The sequence below is a fragment of the Indicator indicator genome, chromosome 2, assembly GCF_027791375.1.
Source record: "Indicator indicator isolate 239-I01 chromosome 2, UM_Iind_1.1, whole genome shotgun sequence".
NCBI lineage: Eukaryota > Metazoa > Chordata > Aves > Piciformes > Indicatoridae > Indicator > Indicator indicator.
In genome coordinates this window covers 36480731-36503660 of record NC_072011.1, presented here as the reverse complement: position 1 = coordinate 36503660, position 22930 = coordinate 36480731, and the positions used below count along the sequence as shown (strand labels likewise).

Genomic DNA, 22930 nt, shown 5'->3' with positions numbered 1-22930 from the left:
GTGACTTCTTCACACAACTGCACAGGCTAGAAGCAGCACAAGCAAGTGCAGCATGCAATGAGCCTTGAGGACTGCAGGATTGACACACCACTCTGAAAAGAACATGAGAACTGCTCCCCACCCATCTTCTGTCTGACGAAGGAGTGGTGTTACCTTAGCGCTGCTTGTCCTGGGCTGCTGCTCAGGGATGGATAGCCTGACTAGTGTGTTTAACATCCCTTTCTAAGGATACCCAGAGATAGATAATAGCCCTCCATTATCCCCAAGACAAGCTAAAAATGCTCCAGTGCAAGAATCTTACACTTCTTTATGGCTAAATCATGGTTCAGATTGAGATATGCTAACCAGATCATGTAAGGAAAATGGCATTCCTGCTCTAGACCAGTAGGAATCAGTTACTGGTGGAGTACAGCTGTTTTCTCAAAGCAGTGCCACAGCTACCCTGACAAGTTGTTATACTGCAAAGTTTGTTTGCTTTAGATCAAAACAGAGAGTATCAGAAGTCAGAAACTGTCCAACAGACATTTCCATTGCATTAATATGAAGCAATGTGAAAGTATTTGTTTAGGGGGAGTGATATGACCAAGGTGCCCTCAGTTGTAATAAAATTTGCCTGTCGAGAAGCTGTTCTGATGACAAATTCATAACATAAACCCTGCACACCTGAAGAAACTTTTAGAGGATTCATTGGAACAGTTCCATTAAACTCAAGCTACTCAACATTAACAAACAAGGCAACACATAGTTATGTATTGATTGCCTTCCTGTAAGTGGCACTCCTGGCCATCAGACGCCACCAGCAAGGTTACTTGGAACTCTCATTAGTTTTAACTGATGAACTCTGTAAAATTTGTTGTTTCCTTTCAATAGGTGCTGAGTTCCTCAAACTCTTGCAGCTTTGCTAATGATTAGCATCCAGTAGCAGTTGGGAAATGAAACACACATCAACCTTGGCAGTTTCTCCAACAGGCCATGTCCTAGGCAATCTTCAGTAGCAGTGCACAGAGAGATGCCAGGCTCAGAACACAAAGCAAGGCAAAACATGTCCCCTTCCCAGGTGCTGGGTAAGAGGGACAGGGCAGCACTAGCTTTGACAGCCACAGGACAGTGCTCCAATTTGTCAGGATCCTGAATGCATAGAGGAGCATCTGTCCTATTAAAACATGTTACTCATCTGCCTTCTGTGAAGCCCAGAGCCAAGGCCACTGGGCGCTAGCAGAGCCCATTCTCAAGTGTGGCTGCCAGGTCTTTGCCTGAGCTTAGGATGTTTGGGGGAACTCAGGTTTGCTGGCTGGATGTATTTGGTTTGGCTGAGCTGGAGTTAATTCTCCTCACAGCATCCTTCTAGTGCTGTGTTTTGCAGCAGTAGTTGATAACACAGCAGTGTTTTGGCTACTGTTGAATACGTATCTAGGCTGTGTCTTCTCAACATTTCCCTGCCTCAAGAGTATGCTGAGGGATGGGCAAGATCTAGGGAGAGGACTCAGCTGAGCCAGCTGACCCAGACTGGTCAAAGGGGTATTCCATGCCATATGACATCAGCTCAGATGTAACAATGAAGTGAAAGAAGGAAGTGGGGAGATTTGTCCAAGGTGTCTAACCTCCTAAGGAACCACCAAGCTTAGAGAGTCCTGCTTCCCAAGACCGACTATTGTCCTGCTGATGGGAAGTAGACACAAACATCTGGTTTTGCTTCTGCACTGTCCATTGCTTTTTGCTTATTATTAAAATTGCTTCTATCTTACTTCTGCCTTTTGTTATATTTTTTCCCCCTTTACCCCTGTCCATTTAAGAGGGGGACTCATAGAGCAGCCTAGCCTCCAGGCCAGGGCCAAACCAGCACGCTGGATCATCATGCAGCCATGCCACTACATCCCACAGCCAGCATGGCTGCTCGGAGCAGCCAGCTCTGCTTCAAACGGCTTCAAACAGAAGTGCAAGGGATTGGGCTAACAATTCAACTGCTGGACTGCCCTCTCAGGAAGATAACTTGGCGGCTTTTTAATAGAATAGCCAAGGGAGTTTCTTCAACCTGGATCAGCACTGGGCCATGCCACCAGTAGCACTAGCAGTGGACAAGTGGGCACAGCACAGGTTGCAGTGGCTTAGACTGGCATTGCCATTGGTACTTCGCCATAGCCTCGGTACTTCTGCTCTGCTCAAAGGAACTGTCAAGGTGTACAAGCAGTCATGGAGCACACAGGGTCTGCATAGTCAGGTGCAAGTCCAGATGAGTGAGTTGGGCTTTCAAGCACATCTGCAGAATATGGCACATAATATCTGCAATGCTACCCAAGCACACCAAGGTATTTGAATACCCAGCATCTGTAGTTAGCACACCAAACCTGAAAACATTTCAAATGTAGTCTGCTACAAACTAGTGGCTCTTAATGATGCCTCAGGCAAAGCAAACTGGAGCTCCTGATGCCCCTGTTGGAATACAGCCTATAGCTTAATTATAGGAACCCCCTGCATTGTTACTGTCCTTTGGAAGCATCTTTCAGAACCAAAGATCAGCTCAGGTGGCACTGACAAAAATGAGCTGTGAGTACCAGGGGAATAACACACACAGCCAATGGTCTTTTTTTTATAAAAGTATTTTTAATAAACTGATGGATTTAAGTTTCAGATGCTAGACAACTTGTTGCCATGTACAGGTAACAAAAGTCAAATTTCTTTGAATTTTATACAAATACTATGTAGTACAGTAAACTTGAAAGCAAGTTTACAGAAAACGATTCAGTGATTATTCAGTTTGTAACCAACTTCCAACAGTGAAAATGATCATGTATCAATGGTGACCAGAATTCCACTGAAAATTTTAGAAGCAACGCAACTATGTTTTTACCAAGCGACTCTGAAGTTACTGGTGCACGCTGACAGTACATTGGATTTTTTTTTTTGGCTTGCTGAACAGAAAATAGCATTTAAATAAGGTGATGTTGAAGAATACATATAAAAGTACGATCTGACAGAAAAATAAACGAGAAAGTAAACGGAGCAGAACCCTGAAATAGTGGTATTTTTTTCTACCCGTTTTGATGGAAAAGACTCCACAGGTGTCCAGCTTTCTCACAGCATTTTGGAGTGTTCTAGTCCTAGCACAGTGTGGTCATTAGTAGACTAAAGTAATCCCTGCTTGGCAGTAATGCTGGTGAAAGGTAACTTGCTCTATTGCTAACAAATCAGAGTAACCACTGGCAGGGTGACTTCTCAGAGGCATCCAGTGGAGGCCAAGTTGACAGTGTGCAACTGAAGTAACAGTACTGCTTGCTTTGATACAATACTCAATAGCCTTCAGGGTTCAGGTGTCAGTTTTGTCACAGGATTTACAAATAGATGAAACAAACAGAGCATGAGACAGTATTTTCACCTGTAGAGCTACTGCTAAAATGAATGTTTTTGTTACGAACTTTCCAGTCTGCTTTATAAAAAATAGTCTTAGTTTTACTTCTAAATAAAAACTGTGCTGTGATCTGTCACAGTCTTGCATTGCACATGCTATAGTTGTGTGTTAATGAATGTGTAGAGATTTGTGACCTAGCACTGGATGTATCAAGAAGCCTAAAAAGCTGATTTTGGTACATAGAAGTTAGGTAGCAATGAAAATTAATTCTATTTATTTTTCCTAAAACCTAGGAAAAGCTACAGTACATTGCTAGATCAGTGGCCTCAACCCTGAGCTGAAGTAAAGGACCTGCCTTGGCCAAGAGATGTAGTCACATTACTACCACAGCTGCACCACAGAGACAACATGACCTGTGGCATGTTGTCTTAGCTGTAAGTAGCACAAGATTGAGTTCTGTAATGCTTGAGAGTTCACTGGAGACCACCATATTCATTTTCACTACAAGAAAAAGAAGAAAGGAGAACTCAAATTCAGAGGTTCAAGTGAAAAAGCACTCAACAAGGAGAGTCAGTATGTCCAGCTTCTGGAGACCAGAGAACATAGTGGCTGACTTGTCTGAAGTGTTTCCCACTGGTAGAGGAAATTATTAAACATGTACCAAACTACAGTCAGATTTCTACTATTATCCCGCTCTTTCCAGAAAGGGTCTTGCTTGATTTTTCTCCCAGAACTGTCTCTTATCTTTGTACCTACACTGCATCACAGGTGAGTGGAAACTTAAGACTGTATGCCAAAGGATTCAACCCAGTGCTGGCAGAAAAACATCATTGCATTTCCAACATCTGAGTTGGCAATTGCATGAATTCTTACTAAGATGCAGCCTATTACACCTTCCTGTAGGGTTCAATGGCACCACCTATCCATCACTAGGAGCACTCATAAATATGATGCATTCTTGCCTCCTAAGAGGACTTTTTAAACAGCAGAAACTGTAGAATCAGAAATTAAATCCAGCAACAGACTAAAAATAAAGCTTGTAAGAGTCCTTTGTACTTCTAGCAATGCACACCTCTTCGTGAGCTGATCAGTTTACAGATGGTATGGGTTCTGTTAATTTAAGGCAGCAAGTCTTTCAAAATACACAAGCTCACTTCCCTCGTTTTTGTGCTACTGTATCCTTCTGTGCACAACAGAACCCTCACTAATTTACACTAATGACTGGAAGAATCGTTAATTCTCTTGGTAAGTGAACAAGAATAAGGCATTCCATTATATATTCTGATCACGAATTAAAATTTAGCTCTAATTACAATCTACCAGCAAACATACTTCTGTGTTTTAGAAAATAACATCTCTTACCTTCAGATATAATTATGTGTGCAGATTAGTGGGTTCTGCTGTGTAAACACACAGGTGCATAAGCAATTTTCAGGTTTTTCTTCACTACATCTGACAAGAAAGTTAATGCCACAGATAGAGACCGTGGGAACATAAATTGGGATTTCTCTATTAATTTGTGCAGATATGCACAACTGGGCAGTAATTAATAGCTCAAAAAACCCAAACAAACCCCAAAACCCAAAGAGGACACATGTTTATAAACTCAAATGAAACAAAATCAGCAGCAAAAAGCCAGGCCATTACCCAAACGTAAGTGGCTTGTATTACACTATTGCAAACTATATGAAACAAACAAACAAAAACTGTATGGAAAAAAAAAGTAGAAGTATTAACTTTTATAAGTTTGAAATCAAGTGAAGCAAACAATGAAAAATTTGCTGATGCTTCTAATAGATGATAGTCACACGTCTAAATCCTGTTGAAAGTAGACTGAACATAGACCGAAGACAAAATGAAAAGTACATGGCTGAGTTAAAAAAAAACGCGGGGGGAGAGGAGGATCAATGTGCATTGTAATGAGACAGAAATTTCCCTTCATATGTGCAAAAATCCACAGTTTCATTAATGTAGAGGCCATAATTCTAGTAACAGATCTTAGACAAAACCAGTCTCCCTACATCCTGGAATCTATGTGTTTACATCAGCCACTTTAAGTGCACAGTACCCTGTTCACATATATAGTATTCAGCAGTTCCTGGCATTTTCTCAGAAATTTAATGTTCACCTGCCTTAAATCTTGAAAACCAAAGGGAGAGTTCATCCAGGGTATGATACCACTGCTTTTGAGTTATACCAACAGTTAAATTCTCTCTTCTTTCAGGGTGGCAGGAGTCCTTACAGGACTTGTAAACAGCAGTACACAATACTGTAAACAAATAATTTCAGTTCCGCTTTATACAAGATGTTAAGCTAACGCAGGTCTACCAAACAGGTGAAAATGAAAAGGGTGGCTTGACACAAAATCCCTCCCTTTTCTCCCAGCAATTCTTTTCACTACATAATCCTGAGCTGAAACAGTGGCTGATGAGAGCCTTTTTTGCATAAAAAACAATCTTCTAGAGTCAGCTCTCATGTTCTGTCAGGAAGTCAATTGCTGGAGAAATCAAAATTCAGTATTTCAAACCATTTGTTACTTTGGAGGAGGACTTATAATTTGGTGTGGCGACCAGTTCTAGACCCACATGCTGAGCTTGCCAAAGAAGCTGATGCTGCGGCATCCTCAGCTTCCTCCAGCTCATCATGTAGCTCCTGGCTAACGCTGGACTGGAGGGCTGCGGGAGTTAGCCACTCCTTCGGCAGGCAGCTCTGGAGAAATGGTATACAAGAGCTGAAGTAGGCAAGGCGATTCACCCATCGTGGAATCTCTTTTCCACACAGAATCTAGGCGGAAAGGGAAAAAAAAGGATTAATTTGTCTTCTAGATTCAGCAGTAACAAAAACACAGTACTATAAATAAAAAGGAAAGGGTGCAGCAGTCGTACTATTTATGTATCACAAACAACAGTCAAGAAGCACTCAAGTTAGCTGCATCAGGACAACTTTATCCATCAATAAAAGCAGCATCCAGTGTCACACAAGGAGACCTGTTTTCCATTGAGAGAGCTTGATTCATGGTTCTACACTTTTTTTTTTTTTTGTAACAAGCCCTAAAAAGTCTAACCACCTCACTGTCTTTTATTAACTTCTATAAAGACACAGAAATGACTTAAGGTATGGTTTCTTTTCACTGCCTATTCCTCAGAAACAGACCCTGAAATCAAGCAGTCAAGATGTCAGTGTTAATACTGTGGTTATGTGAGTTGTGCATACAGCTGAAGCTATTTACTGTGGTGGCCTCTGATAACTTTGCTCAAGACATCACTATTTAACAGCCCACAAGCCAAGCATACACACTTAGGTTCACTGGCTGCTATGCAATGCAAAGCTAGTTATCTCCTCAGAAATACATAAAGCTGCATTAAATACTTGGTTTTGCTGCACATTGGTCACTAAATGGTTTCACTGTCATTATTAAAGGAGTGAGCTGTTTTACTTAGCTATTTCCACATTCACTTCTGGTATTACTTACTCCAGTGCATCATCTCAAAATTTTCCTGTACCACTCAAAGCTCAAACAGTCTCCACACAGGCTACACAGTAAGCTTGCCGTTAATTATTTTGAAAGAAACAAAAACCAACCAACCAAACCAAACAAGTTTTATGGAAGTTCACCATGGAAAAAATAGCCACCCTTTCTTTGGTGTGCTTCAGTGAAACATTAAAATAAATTCTCAAGCACAAAATGCTAACTACTGATAAAAATCACAATCACCATTCCTCTCTTTGCCCTGGGTTGCTTGTTTGTGACCCATTCCCTGGTGTTGATACATGACTGATCAGGCATTCAATGATATTGACAAACCAATGACATTAAAACAGATCTGAGATGAAAAAGCAAGGCTCATTCAACTCCAGAGTCAAATACTTTTCATGTTCACCAGGTTACATGACCAGGATGCAGGTGCTGGCAGACCAGTAACTTGACAAAAGCTTCTCAAGCTTATCATTGAAGACTAACAGTGTGAGACTTCAGTGCCTTTTTATTCTTTAACAGTAGGTCACGACTTCAAGAATTATTTTCAGTGTGATGGCTCTGAGGGGAAATACTGATAAAAATAACATGTGGTTCTATCTTCAGTAGTGATCTCTCAAGCATATGAAATGATTTTGAAATCCTATTAGTACTTCACTTACTAGGTCTCTCAACTAGGAATACACTCCTACTCAAACACAAACTATGTATGACAACACTATTTAGCATTTTTGACAGTAAAACATTGTGCTTTGGCTATAAAGACAAAATGTGAAAAATGGTGACACGTGCACAAGGCACAGAGATTACAGTTGGATAACAGTTTGAAATTTGATCAAACATTCCAAAGGACAAGGAGGAGATAGAACTGTAGCCACCCAGGAAGCACTTTTCTACAGACCTTTGTGTTTGTTTACCTCAGACAGAGCTGAAGAAAAGTGATTGCAGTTTTTGTGCATTAGGTGATAAGCATTTCCTTTGAATTCTTTTCCAAGCTCTTCTACTATTTTTTCTATGTCATCTTCCATGAAATCAGTGCTGCCTAGAACCACAGCCTCTCTAGAAGAGAAAGAGAGTAGATGGTGATCAGCCTTCCATGATACAGATTAATTACTGTTTATACATTGCTCAAAGGTCACCCCATTGTGCATAGTGAGATCTTTCTGCCCTCCTAGACTAACAGATTCTTTCTATTCCATTTTACAGTACTACTTTTATCTTTATCATGAGAGAGTATTTCCTTGCTGATCACCCACATGCAGCTCACTGAAGTTCTTTGCAACTTTGTCAAGCACTGGATGTATTTTCCCCTACTCTCCAAAGGATAGTAGAGACAGGTAAGAACAGGTAAGAGCTTATAATGCAGGTCAAGGCAATCACAGTTGAGAAAGCAGAAGAGAGACATGGGGAAGCCCTGAACAGCCACAGTTTTCAACTTTTGCCTTGAAAAAATTACCCTGTTGTAAATACTGTACAAATAACAAAAACTAGCCACAAACCCACATAATTTGTCCACATTTAGGGAATTTAATGGTATCCTAAAAATAATGTTCTATGTTGCAGCCTGTCTTATCACTCTGTCCATATTTCATTTTTAAGTAAACACACTAATTTCTCAGAAAGTCAGAAAACCTGTAGTATCCTTCAACACATCTCTCTTCAAAAATAAATGTCTTTTTAATACTTCTCAAAAGGAAGAAAATAGGTATTTTTCTTACTTAAATTTAAATGTCTCTCCTAGCTCAGAAGCATTTCCTGGTGAAATTTCAAATATTCCAGAAAAAGGGTACGGATGACCACCATAGGCAAATTCTGAAACAGAAAGCTCAGATTTCACAGAACTGGCATACAATGACAGTAAAGAACAGCAGACCTCACTAGTTGGTATCACAAGAATCTAAAGCTAGAAAGCAGACATTTTATTTACAGGGGTAACAAATCCAAGAAGCTGGGAATAAATAGTTTCACTAGTTACTAGTCAACCCAAGGGACAAAAAAAAAAAATTTCCTATGTTAGTGTACAGGTTTAACTTGAATCAAGTTTATAGTAAGTATATATTGTTTTCATTGTGTAAGTGAGGACTTACAATTAAACTTGTAAGTCTTACTAATGTTCTTTATACATGCTTGTCTTTAAAAGGTGACTTACATACTTAAGAGTTTAAGGATTCAAAGTGCTGCATCAAAGATCTGATAGAGATTCTGTTCAGTGCACACCACAGTGGTAAGTGCAGCAGTGAGTAGTAGCCTAAATAATTTTAATTTCCTGATTTCCAAAAGTTCAATTATCCAAAGTTCTTGACTATAACAAGAAAATAAATCAGTGCATACATGTGCAGTCTACATGTAGCATCTGCTAGTATAAGCACTTGCAGCACAGGAAAATGTCATGGTGTGCTTTAGCTTCCTTCTGTGTCTTTAAGATAATGCAGCAAGCCACATCCTGAGTGCAATAAAAAGCTGTAAGCATGACTTCAAGCTTCCTTTCCTCAGAACTCTTAACACATCATCCAAGTCTGGCATTCAGCTCTGCAGATAATCATTTTTACAACAGGTTAATAAATAAAGTTTGATGTACTTTGAAAAATGCAAGTCATTGTTTTAGCAGGGGTATGAGTTGCTGGATGAAAGAGTTGTTATAATCTGAACAGCATGGGAGGCACATGCATTTGGTACAGCTCAAGAACTGGCTTTCAGGCACAGTCCTATTAAGAGTCAGGTCCTTCTGGTTTGGGTTAAAAGAAATTTTAAGCATTGATTGTATTTTGTCGTTTCCTTGTTCGCAAACCCAGTTACAAAGTGACTGTTAGAGCAGTTGCAGCATCTATTGTGCAACCTGGTCTTTGGATCGCATGCCACGCTTCCCCTCACCTCCAAACACATTCCAAAAAAAATAGATTTTTCTTCTTTAAATGAACTACTTTTAGCAACACTATCACCTCAGAACATTATTGTACTGCTAAGCAGTATATGGCTGAGCCTATGCTACAATCAAAAATGAATTCAAGGCTCTCAGTCAATTGATTGATGGGGCAGGAGCTCAAGTGGTGTTCTGCTCAGTTCCCTCAGTGGCAGGCGTGTACACTGACAGGACCAGGAGAACCCACGTTATCAACAAATGGCTCAAGGGCCGGCGACGGTAGCGGCATTTTGGGTTCTTTGATCATGGGGCAATTTTCACTGCACCTGACCTGCTGGACCTAGATGGGCTGAATCTATCTAGAAAGGGCAGAAGGACTCTGGCACAAGAGTTGGCAGGGCTCACTGAGAGGGCTTTAAACTAGGTTTGAAGGGGATGGATTATAAAACCAGTCTCTGCAGAGAGGAGACAGAGGGAGGTAAACTTGAGTCAGTGGTGGACTCAGCAGCCCAGCTGAAGTCCATGTACACCAATGCACACAGTATGGGTAACAAACAAGAGGAACTGGAAGCCTTGGTACACCAGGAGAACTATGATGTAGTTGCCATTACAAAAACATGATGGGACGACTCACGACTGGAGCACTGCACTGGATCATCCCTGGCTTGCCCCAGGACAGCAAGTTGAGAGCTCTTACTAGCTCTCCATCTCTCTGCCTGTGGAGAGCTGCCACGCTATTTGTCACAAGCCAGCAGGAGGCTATTAACCCCTTCCCCCTTCAAATCTAGTTTAAAGCCCTATCAATGAGCCCTGCCAACTCCTGATCCAGGATCCTCTTGCCCCTCTGGGACAAGTGCATCCCATTAGTTGTTTGCAGCTCTGGTGCCTTGTAAACCAAGCCGTGATTGCAGAACCCAAACCCCTGTCAATGACACCAGTCCTGGAGCCATGAATTGACCTGTTGGCTCTTCCTATATATTCCCTCATCCATCACTGATGTTAAAGGGACAGAGGAGAACACAACTTGAGCTCCTGATCCCTTTAGCAGTTGCTCTAAGGTCCTGAAGTCTCTTTTAACTGATCCTGAGTCTCTCATTGTTGCACTGTCCCTTCCAACCTTGACTGATTCTATGATTCTAAACTCTTTAGGTGAGACAGGCAAGGCAGAAGAGGAGGAGAGGTGGTCCTGTATATTAGGGAAACTCTCAATGCCACATAACTTGAGGTTAAGGATGAATGGATTGAGTGCCTAATGGTAAAAATGAGAGGGAAGGCTAACATCCTGGTTGGAGTCTGTTATAGGCCACCCAACCATGCTGAAGAGGTAGATGAAGTATTCTACAAGCAGCTAGAGGTTGTCTCAAGATCACCAGTCCTTGTGGGTGACTTTAACCTGCCAGACATGTGCTAGAAACTTAACTCAGCAGAGAGGAGGCAGTCCAGAAGGTTCTTAGAGTGTATGGAGGACAGCTTCTTGACACAGATGTTATGTGAGCCTACCAGGGGTCAGGCCCTGCTTGACCTGTTGTTCTCAAATAGAGAAAGACTGGTGGGAGATGTGATGGTAGGAGGCTGTCTAGGGTGCAGCTATCACGAAATAGTGGAGTTCTTAATTTGCAGACAAACAAGGAGGAGCAACAACAAAATCCTTACTTTGGACTTCTGGAGGGCAGACTTCAGCTTATTTAAGCAACTAACCCAGAGAGTACCCTGGGTAGCAGCCCTTAAGAACAAAGGGGTCCAGGATGGTTGGAGCTACTTCAAACAGGAACTCTTGAAGGCACAGAACAGGCTGTGCCCATGTGCCAAAAGATGAGCTGCTGGGGAAGGCAACTGGCCTGGATGGGCAAGCATCTCTTGAAGGAATTAAGGGAAAAAAGAGGGTGTGTCACCTTTGGAAAGGGGGGGAGGCAACTCGAGATATGTTTAAGGATGTTGTTAGATCTTGTAGGAGAAAAATTAGAGAGGCAAAAGCCCAGTTAGAACTCAAACTGACCACTTCTGTGAAGGACAATAAAAAGCATTTTTGTAAATATATTAATGGTAAAAAGAGAGGCAAGAAGAACCTCCACTCTTTATTGGACTTGGAGGGGAATATTGTAACTGAAGATGAGGAAAATAGCAGAAGTACTAAATACCTTCTTTGCCTCAATTTTCAACAGCAAGGCAGGAGGACTTCAGGATGACTGGGCTCCTGAACTGGTAGATGGGGTCAGGGAGCAGTATAGTCCCCCTGAAATCCATGAGGAAGCAGTTAGAGGCTTGCTGAGCCACTTGGATACTCACAAGTCCATGGGACCAGATGGGATCCATCCAAGAGTACTGAGAGAGCTGGCAGATGAGCTGGCTAAGCCACTGTCCATCATTTACCACCAGTCCTGGCTCACTGGAGAGGTCCCAGATGACTGGACGCTGCCCAATGTGATGCCCATCCACAAGAAGGGCTGGATGGAGGAGCCAGGGAATCTACAGGCCTGTCAGCCTGACCTCAGTGCCAGGCAAGATTATGGAGCAGATCATCTTGAAGGCAATCAAAGCACACCTGCAGGATGGCCAAGGGATCAGGCCCAGCCAACACAGATTCAGGAGGGGCAGGTCCTGCCTGACCAGCCTGATCTCCTTTTATGACCAGGTGACCCATCTGGTGGATGTGGGGCAGGCTGTGGATGTAGTCTACCTGGACTTCAGCAAGACCTTTGACACCATCCCCCATAGCAAACTCCTGGCCAAGCTGTCAGCCTGTGGCTTGGACAGGAACACTCCACACTGGGTTAAGAACTGGCTGGAGGGCCAAGCCCAGAGAGTGGTGGTGAATGGTGCCACTGCCAGCTGGCAGCCTGTCACTGGTGGTGTCCCTCACGGACCAGTGTTAGGCTCAATTCTGTTCAATATCTTTATTGATGATCTGGATGAGGAGATTGAGTCCACCATTAGTAAGTTTGCAGATGACACCAAGCTAGGGGCAGGTGTCGATCTGTTGGAGGGTAGGAGGGCTCTGCAGAGGGACCTTGGCAGGGTGGACAGATGGGCAGAGTCCAACAGGATGGCATTTAACAAGTGCAAGTGCCAGGTTCTGCACTTTGGCCACACCAACCCCATGCAGGGGTACAGGTGGAGGACAGAGTGGCTGGAGAGCAGCCAGGCAGGAAGGGACCTGGGGTGACTGGTTGATGGTAGGCTGAACATGAGCCAGCAGTGTGCCCAGGTGGCCAAGAAGGCCAATGGCATCCTGGCCTGTATCAGGAATAGTGTGGCCAGCAGGAGCAGGGAAGTCATTCTGCCCCTGTACTCAGCACTGGTTAGACCACACCTTGAGTATTGTGTCCAGTTCTGGGCTCCTCAATTTAAGAAGGACATTGAGATGCTTGAACATGTCCAGAGAAGGGCAACGAGCACAAGCCCTAAGAGAAGAGGTTGAGGGAGCTGGGGCTGGTTAGCCTGAAGAAGAAGAGGCTCAGGGGAGACCTTATTGCTCTCTACAACTACCTGAAAGGAGGTGTAGACAGGTGGGAGTTGGTCTCTTCTCCCAGGCAACCAGCAGCAGAACAAGGGCACACAGCATCAAGCTGTGCCAGGGGAAATTTATGCTTAAGGTGAGGAGAAAGTTCTTCACAGAAAGAGTAATTGGCCAGTGGAATGGGCTGCCCAGGGAGGTGGTGTAGTCATCATCCCTGGAGGTATTAAAAAAAAGACTGGCTGCAGCACTTGGAGCCATGGTTTAGTTGTCAGGAGGTGTTAGGTAATAAGTTGGACCTGAAAATCTCAGAGGTCTTTTCCAACCTGGTTGATTCTGTGATCATGCTCAGAAATATCTTCTGGCAGTAAGGGAAATTCAAAGTGGTCTGAACAGATCATGAAGCTGCATCCCCAAGAACCACCTATTTAGCAAAACTAATGTATTGATGTATTTATCACAAGTGTATCTTTTGTAAACAATATGCATGACACCCCCTTTAAAAGAAACTGTCTCTTGAAAACAAACCAACCTATAAGTAAGGAATAGACAGTTTTTCCTGAGCATCATGCAGTTTTAGGTGCCTATCTGCAACAGACTTGCTTCTGTAGTTGAAAATTAACTCCTTGCACTAAATGCTGGCCAGATACTGAGGAAACAATTCGACCATGCTTACATGAAGCATACATTTGTTTTAACAATAAGCATTTCAAAACCTAAAATAATAATTTCTATGCCTAGCTGAATAAATTACACACTTTTTCATATCTGCATAGCTTTATACAAGAATTCAAGATGACTACCAGATCATTTGTATCTGAGGTTTTTTTCAATAGGCAGAAGAGATGAGAACTTTAAGAGAAAACTGATGATCAGTTTTAAGAAGACAAACTTTCCATATGACCTGAAGAATGTTTTTTAAATAATAGCATTACCAGAAAATAAGTTATGTTTCTCTTGTACATACCTCGGCCATACACCTCTATACCCGAATGGAACACTCCAATTCCAAGGGAAGAAGTATATTCATTCATCCAATACTGAAAGAAAAGAAGAAAACAAAAAAAGACTCTTGTTTCCATTAGGGATTTGCCTTCTGATAGCAGACTCACACATATTCGTCTTGCACACCAAAAGCATGAAGTCCTACAACAAACCACACAACCCATTTTATGAGAGCAGAACACACTGTTAAAATTCCCCAACTGCATACAGTGAGTTAATGCCATGAGGTTCTGCCCTGGTGCGTTACTGCTGTCAATGTCTGTCAACCAAGGAGGCTGGAACTGGGAGAAATCTCTATCAGCTTTCAATTTGTCACCGAGTTACAAGTTTTCACTTAGGTGGAATACGTTCTAGAATCAAGTGTAGTTATTCTACATAAGCTTTTTTTTTTTTTTTAATAACATCAGAATGTAGGAGTGTAATACAAACACAGCAACTGTCATTTATACCAATGACCACATTCATGGTTATGACCAGAAAAACACGAGAGAGTAAACCAAACTAAAATTACCTTAGTATATTTTGCCTTTGAATACTCAATTGGTGGTCACCATAAAAGAAACTAAGCTCTCTCCAGGCTCCTGATGTATGTATCACCATACATCAGGTATAAATCTTTTGCATAGGTCTAACACTGTTTCCAGTATATCGCTTCTGTTGTAGCCAACAAATAACTGTATTTCAAAAAGAAACCAGGAAGTTATAAAAAAACCACAAAACAAAAAACCACAAACAACCAAACAAAAAAACCAACACCCCCAAACCAAAACCACAAACAAAACCCCCCAAAATAAAACCACAAACAAACAAAAAAAGAAGAAACCCCCTCCTTTCCTCCCTTCCTCTAGTGCTTCGTCTTTTCTTTTTTCACCACTGAGTGCCTGTCAGGAGCTAACTATTATCCTCAAGACTTTAAAGATGCACAGTTTTGGAAAGAGAAAACCTCAGAATTACTGTATTTCCTTGGCTTCATCACCACCTTCAAAATATCAGTCTCCAAGCAGTAAAAAGTTTCAAGTGACACAGATAAAATGGAAATTCAAAGGCTTAAAAAGAAAAAAAAAAAAGGCAAGCCTCAGTTATGTTCTTAAAACTGGAATAGGCTAGCAGGAAAAGCCTCTCAAAATACAAAGAAAGCATTATTTTGCCATTTACTCCAATAGTGGGCTCTTTTCTCCTGGATGATCTGGTCCCAAAGGGCAGCCCTTTGAGCTTCTACAAAGGAGACTTGAAAAAGTCATCTCTCAGGCAGAATACAGACTGAGGTAGGACCCCCAGCAAAGTAATAGCTGTTTAGCAAAAAGAAAGAAAAAGCAGCTATTTTCTTTACACAACCTTTTCACATAAAGGCTTTCTGATGTGAAGTCACTATTAAACCAGTACAACTGATGATAAAAATGTAAAAAGGTTACAGATGTCACACTTTAAGATGGGCTAGCTGGAGTTAGTGCGTAATTTACAGGACCACTACAAACATTATGGTGTGTAATGTGCATTTCTGAGCTAGTTTTGTTCCAATGCAGATACACTGAAGTCTGGATTGAGAAGCTACCAGTGAAAATCAAGACAAGTTCAATGACAAAAAGAGCAAGTCAGGCCAAGAGTTACAAATTTTCAGGCATGAGATAAAGATATGTTTGGCTTTTACAGTCATCTTTATTCTAAGTATCATTAAAGCTAAAATAAATGGTCCCCCAGATTCAGTTAGTAGCAGCTGCCAAACATCATGACTTTTCCAGAGTAAAATTCACAATTATGCTAGCAGCCACAGAACACAAAGGACCATCTGGGTAACAAGATGCTGAGGATTTAATGTTCTTTTCTACAGACATGTCAGTTGTGGGAAATTTTGTCAGCATGAATTACCAGAAGACAGGTTTTACTGCCTATAAAGTTAAGGCTCACTGAGAGCTGAGGACAAATTTTGCTTAAGACTGAACTTTAGCCTTTGCTTTAATTTCTAGCTTTGTCAGTGCATTGCTGTTAGCTAGTGGGGTACAGATGACTATACTAAATTATCACCTTAGTCTATTTAGAGGGCTTCACAGTTCTTTCCTTCCTCCCCCCAGAAAAGAGCAGAGAGCTAGTCTGTACCATCAAGCTACATGCAAAAATATATTAGGTTATAAATATCTAGGTTAGATTTACCTCGTAGAAAGACATAGCAGAGGGAGAGAAACAGAAGAGAGGAAGGAAAGAGAAGGATGTTTCAGACTACCTCACTGAATGGATATGTGAGCATAAAGAAAACATGGATTCTGTTCACTGAACTGAAATCAAAGCCCCCAGGAAAATGGAAGAGCTACTTCATAAACCTGTTTCAGCTTTGAAGCTAGTCCTACCTCACAATTTACCGGCTTTCAAAACAGTTTTAGGTTTATATTTATTGTCAAAACTGTAAGTACCTTCAACACAGGCTTGTTAGTATAGGATTAAAGTGTGTTTGTTTAATGAGGAGATGTATCCAAATGAACCTAATGTAGAACTGAGCTAGAGAGCATCCCTGGTGCTTCTCTCTTCTCTGCTGGACACCCATTTGGCCAGAAAACACTGGGTTCAGCTTCTGAATTCCAAATAACTTACACATCACATATACATTGGATCTCTTAAATGGAACAGAAGTTACACAACATATCCCGTTCAGGCAGGAAAAAAAAAATGGGAAGAATAAAAAAAGAAAAGAAAGAAAGAAAATAAATAAATAAACAAACATCACACTTCTCCCCTCCAACAACTCCATGAAATCTAATGCAAGGCACAGTGAGAGAACAGAAATGCAGGTCACCAACCCTCCTCCATCAATGCATACCAAAGCATAGAAATGCAATGGAAAGCTGCTCCAACAAGGTGCTCACCACGTCCAGTGCTATTTAAAGCACACACTCCTCCTTGCTGGTGGCACCTAAATACATGGGATTCACTAGACTACAAAGCCTGAGCACTGGTAGCAAATTAAACAAAAGTCAGCAACTTTGGAAGAAGTGCCTAAAGCAAGATGGTACTTCATTCAGTATTTCCAGGAAGAAGAGAGTAGGTTATTTGGAGACAAAAGAATTTCAATAAGGCATAATTACTTTTTCCCTGGGAACTGTAATTATATCTAATTATTACTTAATCCGGATCAGCTATTGGAAGGTTGGTCACATTTTCTCATCAAACAAAATGCCTTATCTCACTGAAAAAAGAAACGTTGGACAAATGCAACTTAAAGTATGCTGAGTTTGGATACAGATGAAAACATTACATACAATTTACAAAATAAAGATTGCAGATTAAATTTGAGAGAGAGTGTGTGAATGTGCTTGTTGGTTCAGTAACATGCCCCAAGTTCTACAATCCCGAACCGATCCCAAAAGCTACATCTAAGCGCCCATTAAACAAACTGCATCCCCTTCATGCAGTCTTGATAGAAGTTCCACCATAGTAGATTGTATACAAGCACAATCCCATATCCTCAGTATCTTGCAAAAAGTCAGTCTTCTAAAACAAGAATTTAATGCAACTATCACACAAAAATATTAGCGAAGTATTTTTGTGTGCACAATGAAGTCATGACTGAAATGAAAGAGTATCCCAGTGCGTCAAAAATATCTTCATTACCTTCTTCAGAGATTTCATTTATGTTAATACTTTAGATATTTATATGTGACAAGGGAAAAAAAAAAAGCCATGCTACTCTGCACACACACAAAAAGCTAGACTCCTAAAAATAGCAGTTAGTTAAGAGGAAACTATAAAGTATTGAGGTTCTCAAAACATGATGTATCAAAGTCTTCACCCTACCCTGTTAATGATCATAAAAAATTTTCAAAGGCATGAGATGCAGATTATGAATACACCCTTCAGCTTCTCTCCCCTCTGTAAAGTTACCAGTACTTTACAAGTCTCCTTTCTCCCACAACACACACACGACGCCCTCACCCATCAGTTTTATCAAATATTTTTGCTTTTTGAAGCCCTAAGGACAATGAAAGGGTAAACGCTCCAAACCCAACCAACTCACTCCTGTAAGTAGTTTCAGCAGTAGCAAGGTCACCTAGCATTCCCCTGCAAGCCTGAGCAGCTGTCTGGGAAATTAAACTACACTTAGCACTCAGGCTAAAGCACTCATGTTAAAATACAGCTGTTCGTATGACTGTTGCATTATAGTAGTTTTGATTCTGTCAACCAGGTGATTAACAGTAGTCTCTTGTTCCAAAAAGAGAAACAAAATCTAAAAATCTAAGCTAGGCAAAACCCCAAATCCACCTCCAAGTGGCATGTGATGTCAGAAGCAAACAGTAAACTTGTTGCTGTCTCAACACACAGTTGTCAGGATGTGATGAATAACCAAACTTCAGAACAGCTACTAGGAAGACTCTTTCCTTCTCCCCCCAATTCTTAGTGTACCCAAACAACACTGCATCCTTGATTTCAGCAGGCTGTCTACATGCAGTAATGTAAAAGCTATGCAACATGAAAGTACAGCTTTAGTTTAATCTCCTGCCTCAAACAAGTTTAAAATGGACATAAGTGGAAGACTTTGACGCTGGGTGTACGCTGATATTGACAGTTTTCCAGACACAATAAGAACCTTACTTTTTTTTCCGGTTTAAAGAAAATCTGTTTTTCTAATGCTCAACTGATACAGGCATTACAAAACAAACAGATGAAGTAGGATATAGCAATACTCTTGGCCAGCAATCTCAGCTTTTGCTATATATAATTTGTGGTCATGTACAGCTTCAACAAATACCACAACTGCAGACTAATGCACAAGAAAAATCCGTACATGTGATCAAACATCTGCAAATAAATTGCATGCTTCTTTTTAACCGCAAGTTCCTTCCACAGCGGCTTTAGAGACTATGCTACTTCTTGATGCATGCAGAATCCCACTAATCACAAAAGGACCGTGAGTCCCCCAAGAAGGCCTAAGTAAAAATATAACTCTAGTTTTTATGAGCACAACCTTTCTGTTACTTGTTTCCCCCTCTTGTCCTGTCAAATGTCAGCCTTCCTTAGGATGGCTGGAGTAAAACTGATCACAGTAACTCAACTCTGGAGTTAAAAGCAGGATATGGGTTGCAAAGACATCTAAAGAGCAAGAGATGAAGGAGAACCATGTGAATGAAAAAGTAGATCATCACAAGAAAAAAGAAAGGGCATGCTGAAGTCACACCCCACCAGTGCCATCATCACAGCAATGATTTTCTCACAAACCATGGCATTCCTTTCCAGGCAGGCACTTACATAGGTGGACAGTCCATTCTGTTAGTTTTCACAGCCTGCCTGTGAACTGCGTGCAGGCAACTCTTGGCATAGCTTAAGCAAGTTGTTGTGAGAACACTCGGTCTGCCTTCCTAGTGAGTCGCAAGTGCATCAAACCCTGACTTCAAAGATACTACCTTATATAAAAGAGTCCTGAAACTTAAGTCCTACTTCTTTCTTTGTACAAACATGTACATAAAGCCATCTCTTTTCATGCTAAGAGCTTCTCCAATGTGTATTTTCGAACGGTAGTCCAGAGAAGTCACACATATCCATGCAAGAGAGCATCCTTCCCCCAAGTCTAGTATAAATAAGACATAAGACCTTTTGTCTTATCAGTAACATGTATGAGCTCAACCAAGTGAGCAAAAGACCCCCCTGCTGCTATTTTATTTTATTTTCCCTTTCTCTCAGAAAAATCACTGTAAAGAGACTGCCCCTGTCTCCAGTCTCACTTCATCCTCTGCAATGAAGGAAAACCAAAGCAGTAACAGACTTATATGTGCTGGAGACAGAACTGACATACAGGAGGGTAAGAAATACTTAAAAATCCTTTGAGAGGGACATTGATTTCTGTAAGTATTAGGATATCAGGCTAGTTCATATAATCTCATAAATAATTTTAATTCCAAGACGGTTAGCTTCCTATTGATTGCTATTAAATATTCTAGCATTTAGGCCTGAGTATTCACAAGAAAGCAAGCTGTGTTTTCTGACTAAAGTCTACCCTACGCAGACCTACATCTTTTTAAAACACCAAAAGTTCACTGTAAAATGGTGGTGGTTGTGGTAGGAAAGCCTATCCAAAATACTCTAAGTAATGCAAACAGTTTCCCGAAGTTAGTTGTCAATCTTACTGTCCTTGCATCAGTAGACTCAAAAACAGTCAGAAAACCAGTAATACTTTGTTCTAATTTCCAGGGATGGAAACGCATTAACGGACAATATATTCTTAATATTACTTATCCACAAGTCCTTTTCTGTGCAGGTACTTACACCTCATTTGTTACCATGGCACTTGAGCAGCTTCCAGTTGAACTTAATACAACAGTTGCTGTAGATGCCACAGAAAGACTGCCCCAAAAGGTGGGAAGGTGAGCTCATAGGACTGCAAATCAAGCTGGAGCAATTTCTGTATTTCTACCAAGTTCCATCCATACCAAAACAGTTCCAAAACTCTGATATAGAGAAAAATAAACATTTCTGACACATAGCTAAAAACCTCCTAACCCTACAGAGACAGTGGTTATCCCAAACTACTGCACTAATGGAAAGCCAGCCACTTCTATAGTTTTCAGAAGCAAGAAAGGCTGAGCCTCTCACCTGCTGTGCCCTGGGAGCATTAACAGAGGAGGAACAGTTCGGGGAAATGCACTTTTCGCTACTAACTCACAGCAGGGGCAGCACTTACTCTGCGACAGGCAGTGGTTCTACCTGTCACTGGAAGCTCCGGCCCAGCACCACAGCAAACTTCATCTGCTGGTCATAAAGGATCTGTAGAAACTGACAAACGTCCCAGATTGTCGCCCCTGCCCCGGGTTCGTAATTTTTTCTGTTCCACCGCCCCCACGGGCGGAAGCCCACAGAGCCAACTCACGAAAGGACAGATAGGAGAAAGGCAGAAAAAGTTTGTCCGCTGCCCCCTCCGCCCTATCCCTGCCCCCACAGAACGCTCCGCGCCGCAGACGCCGCGGCTCTCCTGGGAGCAAGATCAGGACCCCCGCCCGCCTGCACAGGTGCTGGGCCGCGCTGCCTCCATTGGCCCCGGGCCGGGCAGGCCTGGCCGCCGCGGCTGGCCCCTGGCGCTAGCCCGGGCGCTCACCATGTCGTAGACGTTCAGAATCACCAGCTGGTTCGCCATCGCCGGCGGCCCGCGGGCGCCCCCCGCCCGCTTGGACGTTCCCACTGGGCGGCGGCAGCGCTGCTCACGCCGGCGGCGGAGCGTTAGGGACCCCCGGGGGCCGCTTCCTCCTCGTCCTGCCTGTTGCTGCGGGGCGGGGGTGGGCGGCGGGCACCATGGAGCCGCCGCCGCGGAGGGACAGGGCCTCGCCCCCGGAAGACGCGCTCAGCCCACGGCCGGCGGCGGGGGCCGGGCGGTGCGGGGGAACAGCGGGCGCGGGCCCGGACCGCCGCCGGTCGGCGCGAAGAAGCGCGGCGAGGCGGGCAGCGGCTCGCGCCCTGCCTGGCGTTGGCGCCGCCGGGGCCGCGTGACGGCCTAGCCGCGCCGCCAATGGGCACAAAATGGAGCCTCGCGATCCCGCCCCCACCTCCCGCAAGGCCTGGGCCAGCACAAACTACAGCTCCCGGCGCGCAACGCGGCTGGCTACGGCTGCCGGGACGGACGATGACACTTGCAGCGCGGGAAAGGGCAAGACTCTCGTGTGCTGCTCACTGTGCGCGTCTTTTTTCCCGTCCGCCCTGGGGAGGTGTCGGGTAGGTGAGGCGGACGGAGACTTCCGGTGCGGGCGGCGGAGCCCACGGCGGGCGGCGGTTCGCACTCATCGCCGGGGCTGGCAGACGCTATGCCCGCGCCGAAGCAAATAGCGCAGCGCTTTCGCACCTACTGGGCTCTGGCAGGCTGCTCTGTTTGATGTTGAACGTGACACACATGTACGTCAAGGCTCTCAGTTTCCAGTGGCAGGAAGGTTTGTTCGGGCCATTTGGGGAGCATCCCCCAGTACCGCCATTTTATGTTTCCGTTCAGTGAAGAATGGGGAGTTGAGCTAGCTTTACAGAACTAACGTTTGAGCGTTTTGAATGCATGGCCACTTGAAAGGCTGCAAACGCCTTAGATGTGCAGTATACTCATAAAGTAACCTCATATGTAACCTTGTCAGGCCATAGCAAAGCAAAATTGCAGTCGGTAAAAGTGTCAACGGGAAAACAGATGCTTTCTCTTTTCCAGCAGCTAACCTGAGGTGCACGTTCAGCTTTATAAAGGCACTATTTTTAGCACTTTTAGAAAGGTGCAGTTCACGACAGGCCGTGGATGCACCGTTGAGACAAAAGGAGGATGTACTGCCGCGGGGATGTTCTGGCTTACACTATCCTTTCTGGATGCAGTTGTTCAGATGTTTAGCCCCTCTGTCAGCTAAAACTCCCTTCTGGCTGCTGACCCCTGCACCCTGGTGTCGTGTTTTTGTGCAGAATGGCTCTGTCCATCCAGTACTATAGCACAGCTGATGCAAACAGGTAAAAATCCATCAGTTTATTTGCTACTTTGGGGAGTAATCTTTGGTTAGAAGAAAATAGTGTTGAAAAAACTTACCAAAGGGTACTGGTTGTCAGAATATGAAACTCAAATACCTGAGAGACTGACCTATTGAACGTGTGGCTCACCGCAGCCATATGAGGACTGTTGGCACTAATGCCTTACTTAACGAGTAAAACAGTAAACTTTTTGACAGGATGTCTGTAACTGCTCTGTGTTCTGTTCATCTGTTCTTTTGGCTGGCAGCTAGGAAACAAGCTGGTCATTATTAAACCAGAAGGTTTTATGAGGAAAAGTTTCTATGTTAGTGAATACTGAGGAAAATAGAA

At 42.9% G+C, this 22930-nt stretch overlaps 1 protein-coding gene across 1 annotated transcript; it reads right to left on the bottom strand.

The window, feature by feature from the left end:
- Window positions 1–5896: 5896 nt before the first annotated feature.
- DESI2 (desumoylating isopeptidase 2) lies at window positions 5897–21251 on the bottom strand. Its single transcript, XM_054392496.1, has 5 exons — window positions 21213–21251; window positions 14103–14175; window positions 8540–8633; window positions 7739–7880; window positions 5897–6130 (listed from the first exon to the last, which is right to left on the bottom strand). Exons 1-5 carry the CDS (start codon window positions 21249–21251, stop codon window positions 5897–5899), a joined length of 582 nt encoding a protein of 193 aa, XP_054248471.1.
- Window positions 21252–22930: the final 1679 nt, after the last annotated feature.

Excerpts from the sequence above, each read along its gene's own strand:
- DESI2 (XM_054392496.1), bottom strand. The coding sequence starts at position 21,251 with ATGGCGAACCAGCTGGTGATTCTGAACGTCTACGACATG. Across the intron at positions 8,634-14,102 it reads TATAGAGGTGTATGGCCGAG|AATTTGCCTATGGTGGTCAT; the intron begins GTATGTACAAGA and ends TTTCTGTTTCAG. Across the intron at positions 7,881-8,539 it reads GGAGAGACATTTAAATTTAA|AGAGGCTGTGGTTCTAGGCA; the intron begins GTAAGAAAAATA and ends TTTCTCTTCTAG.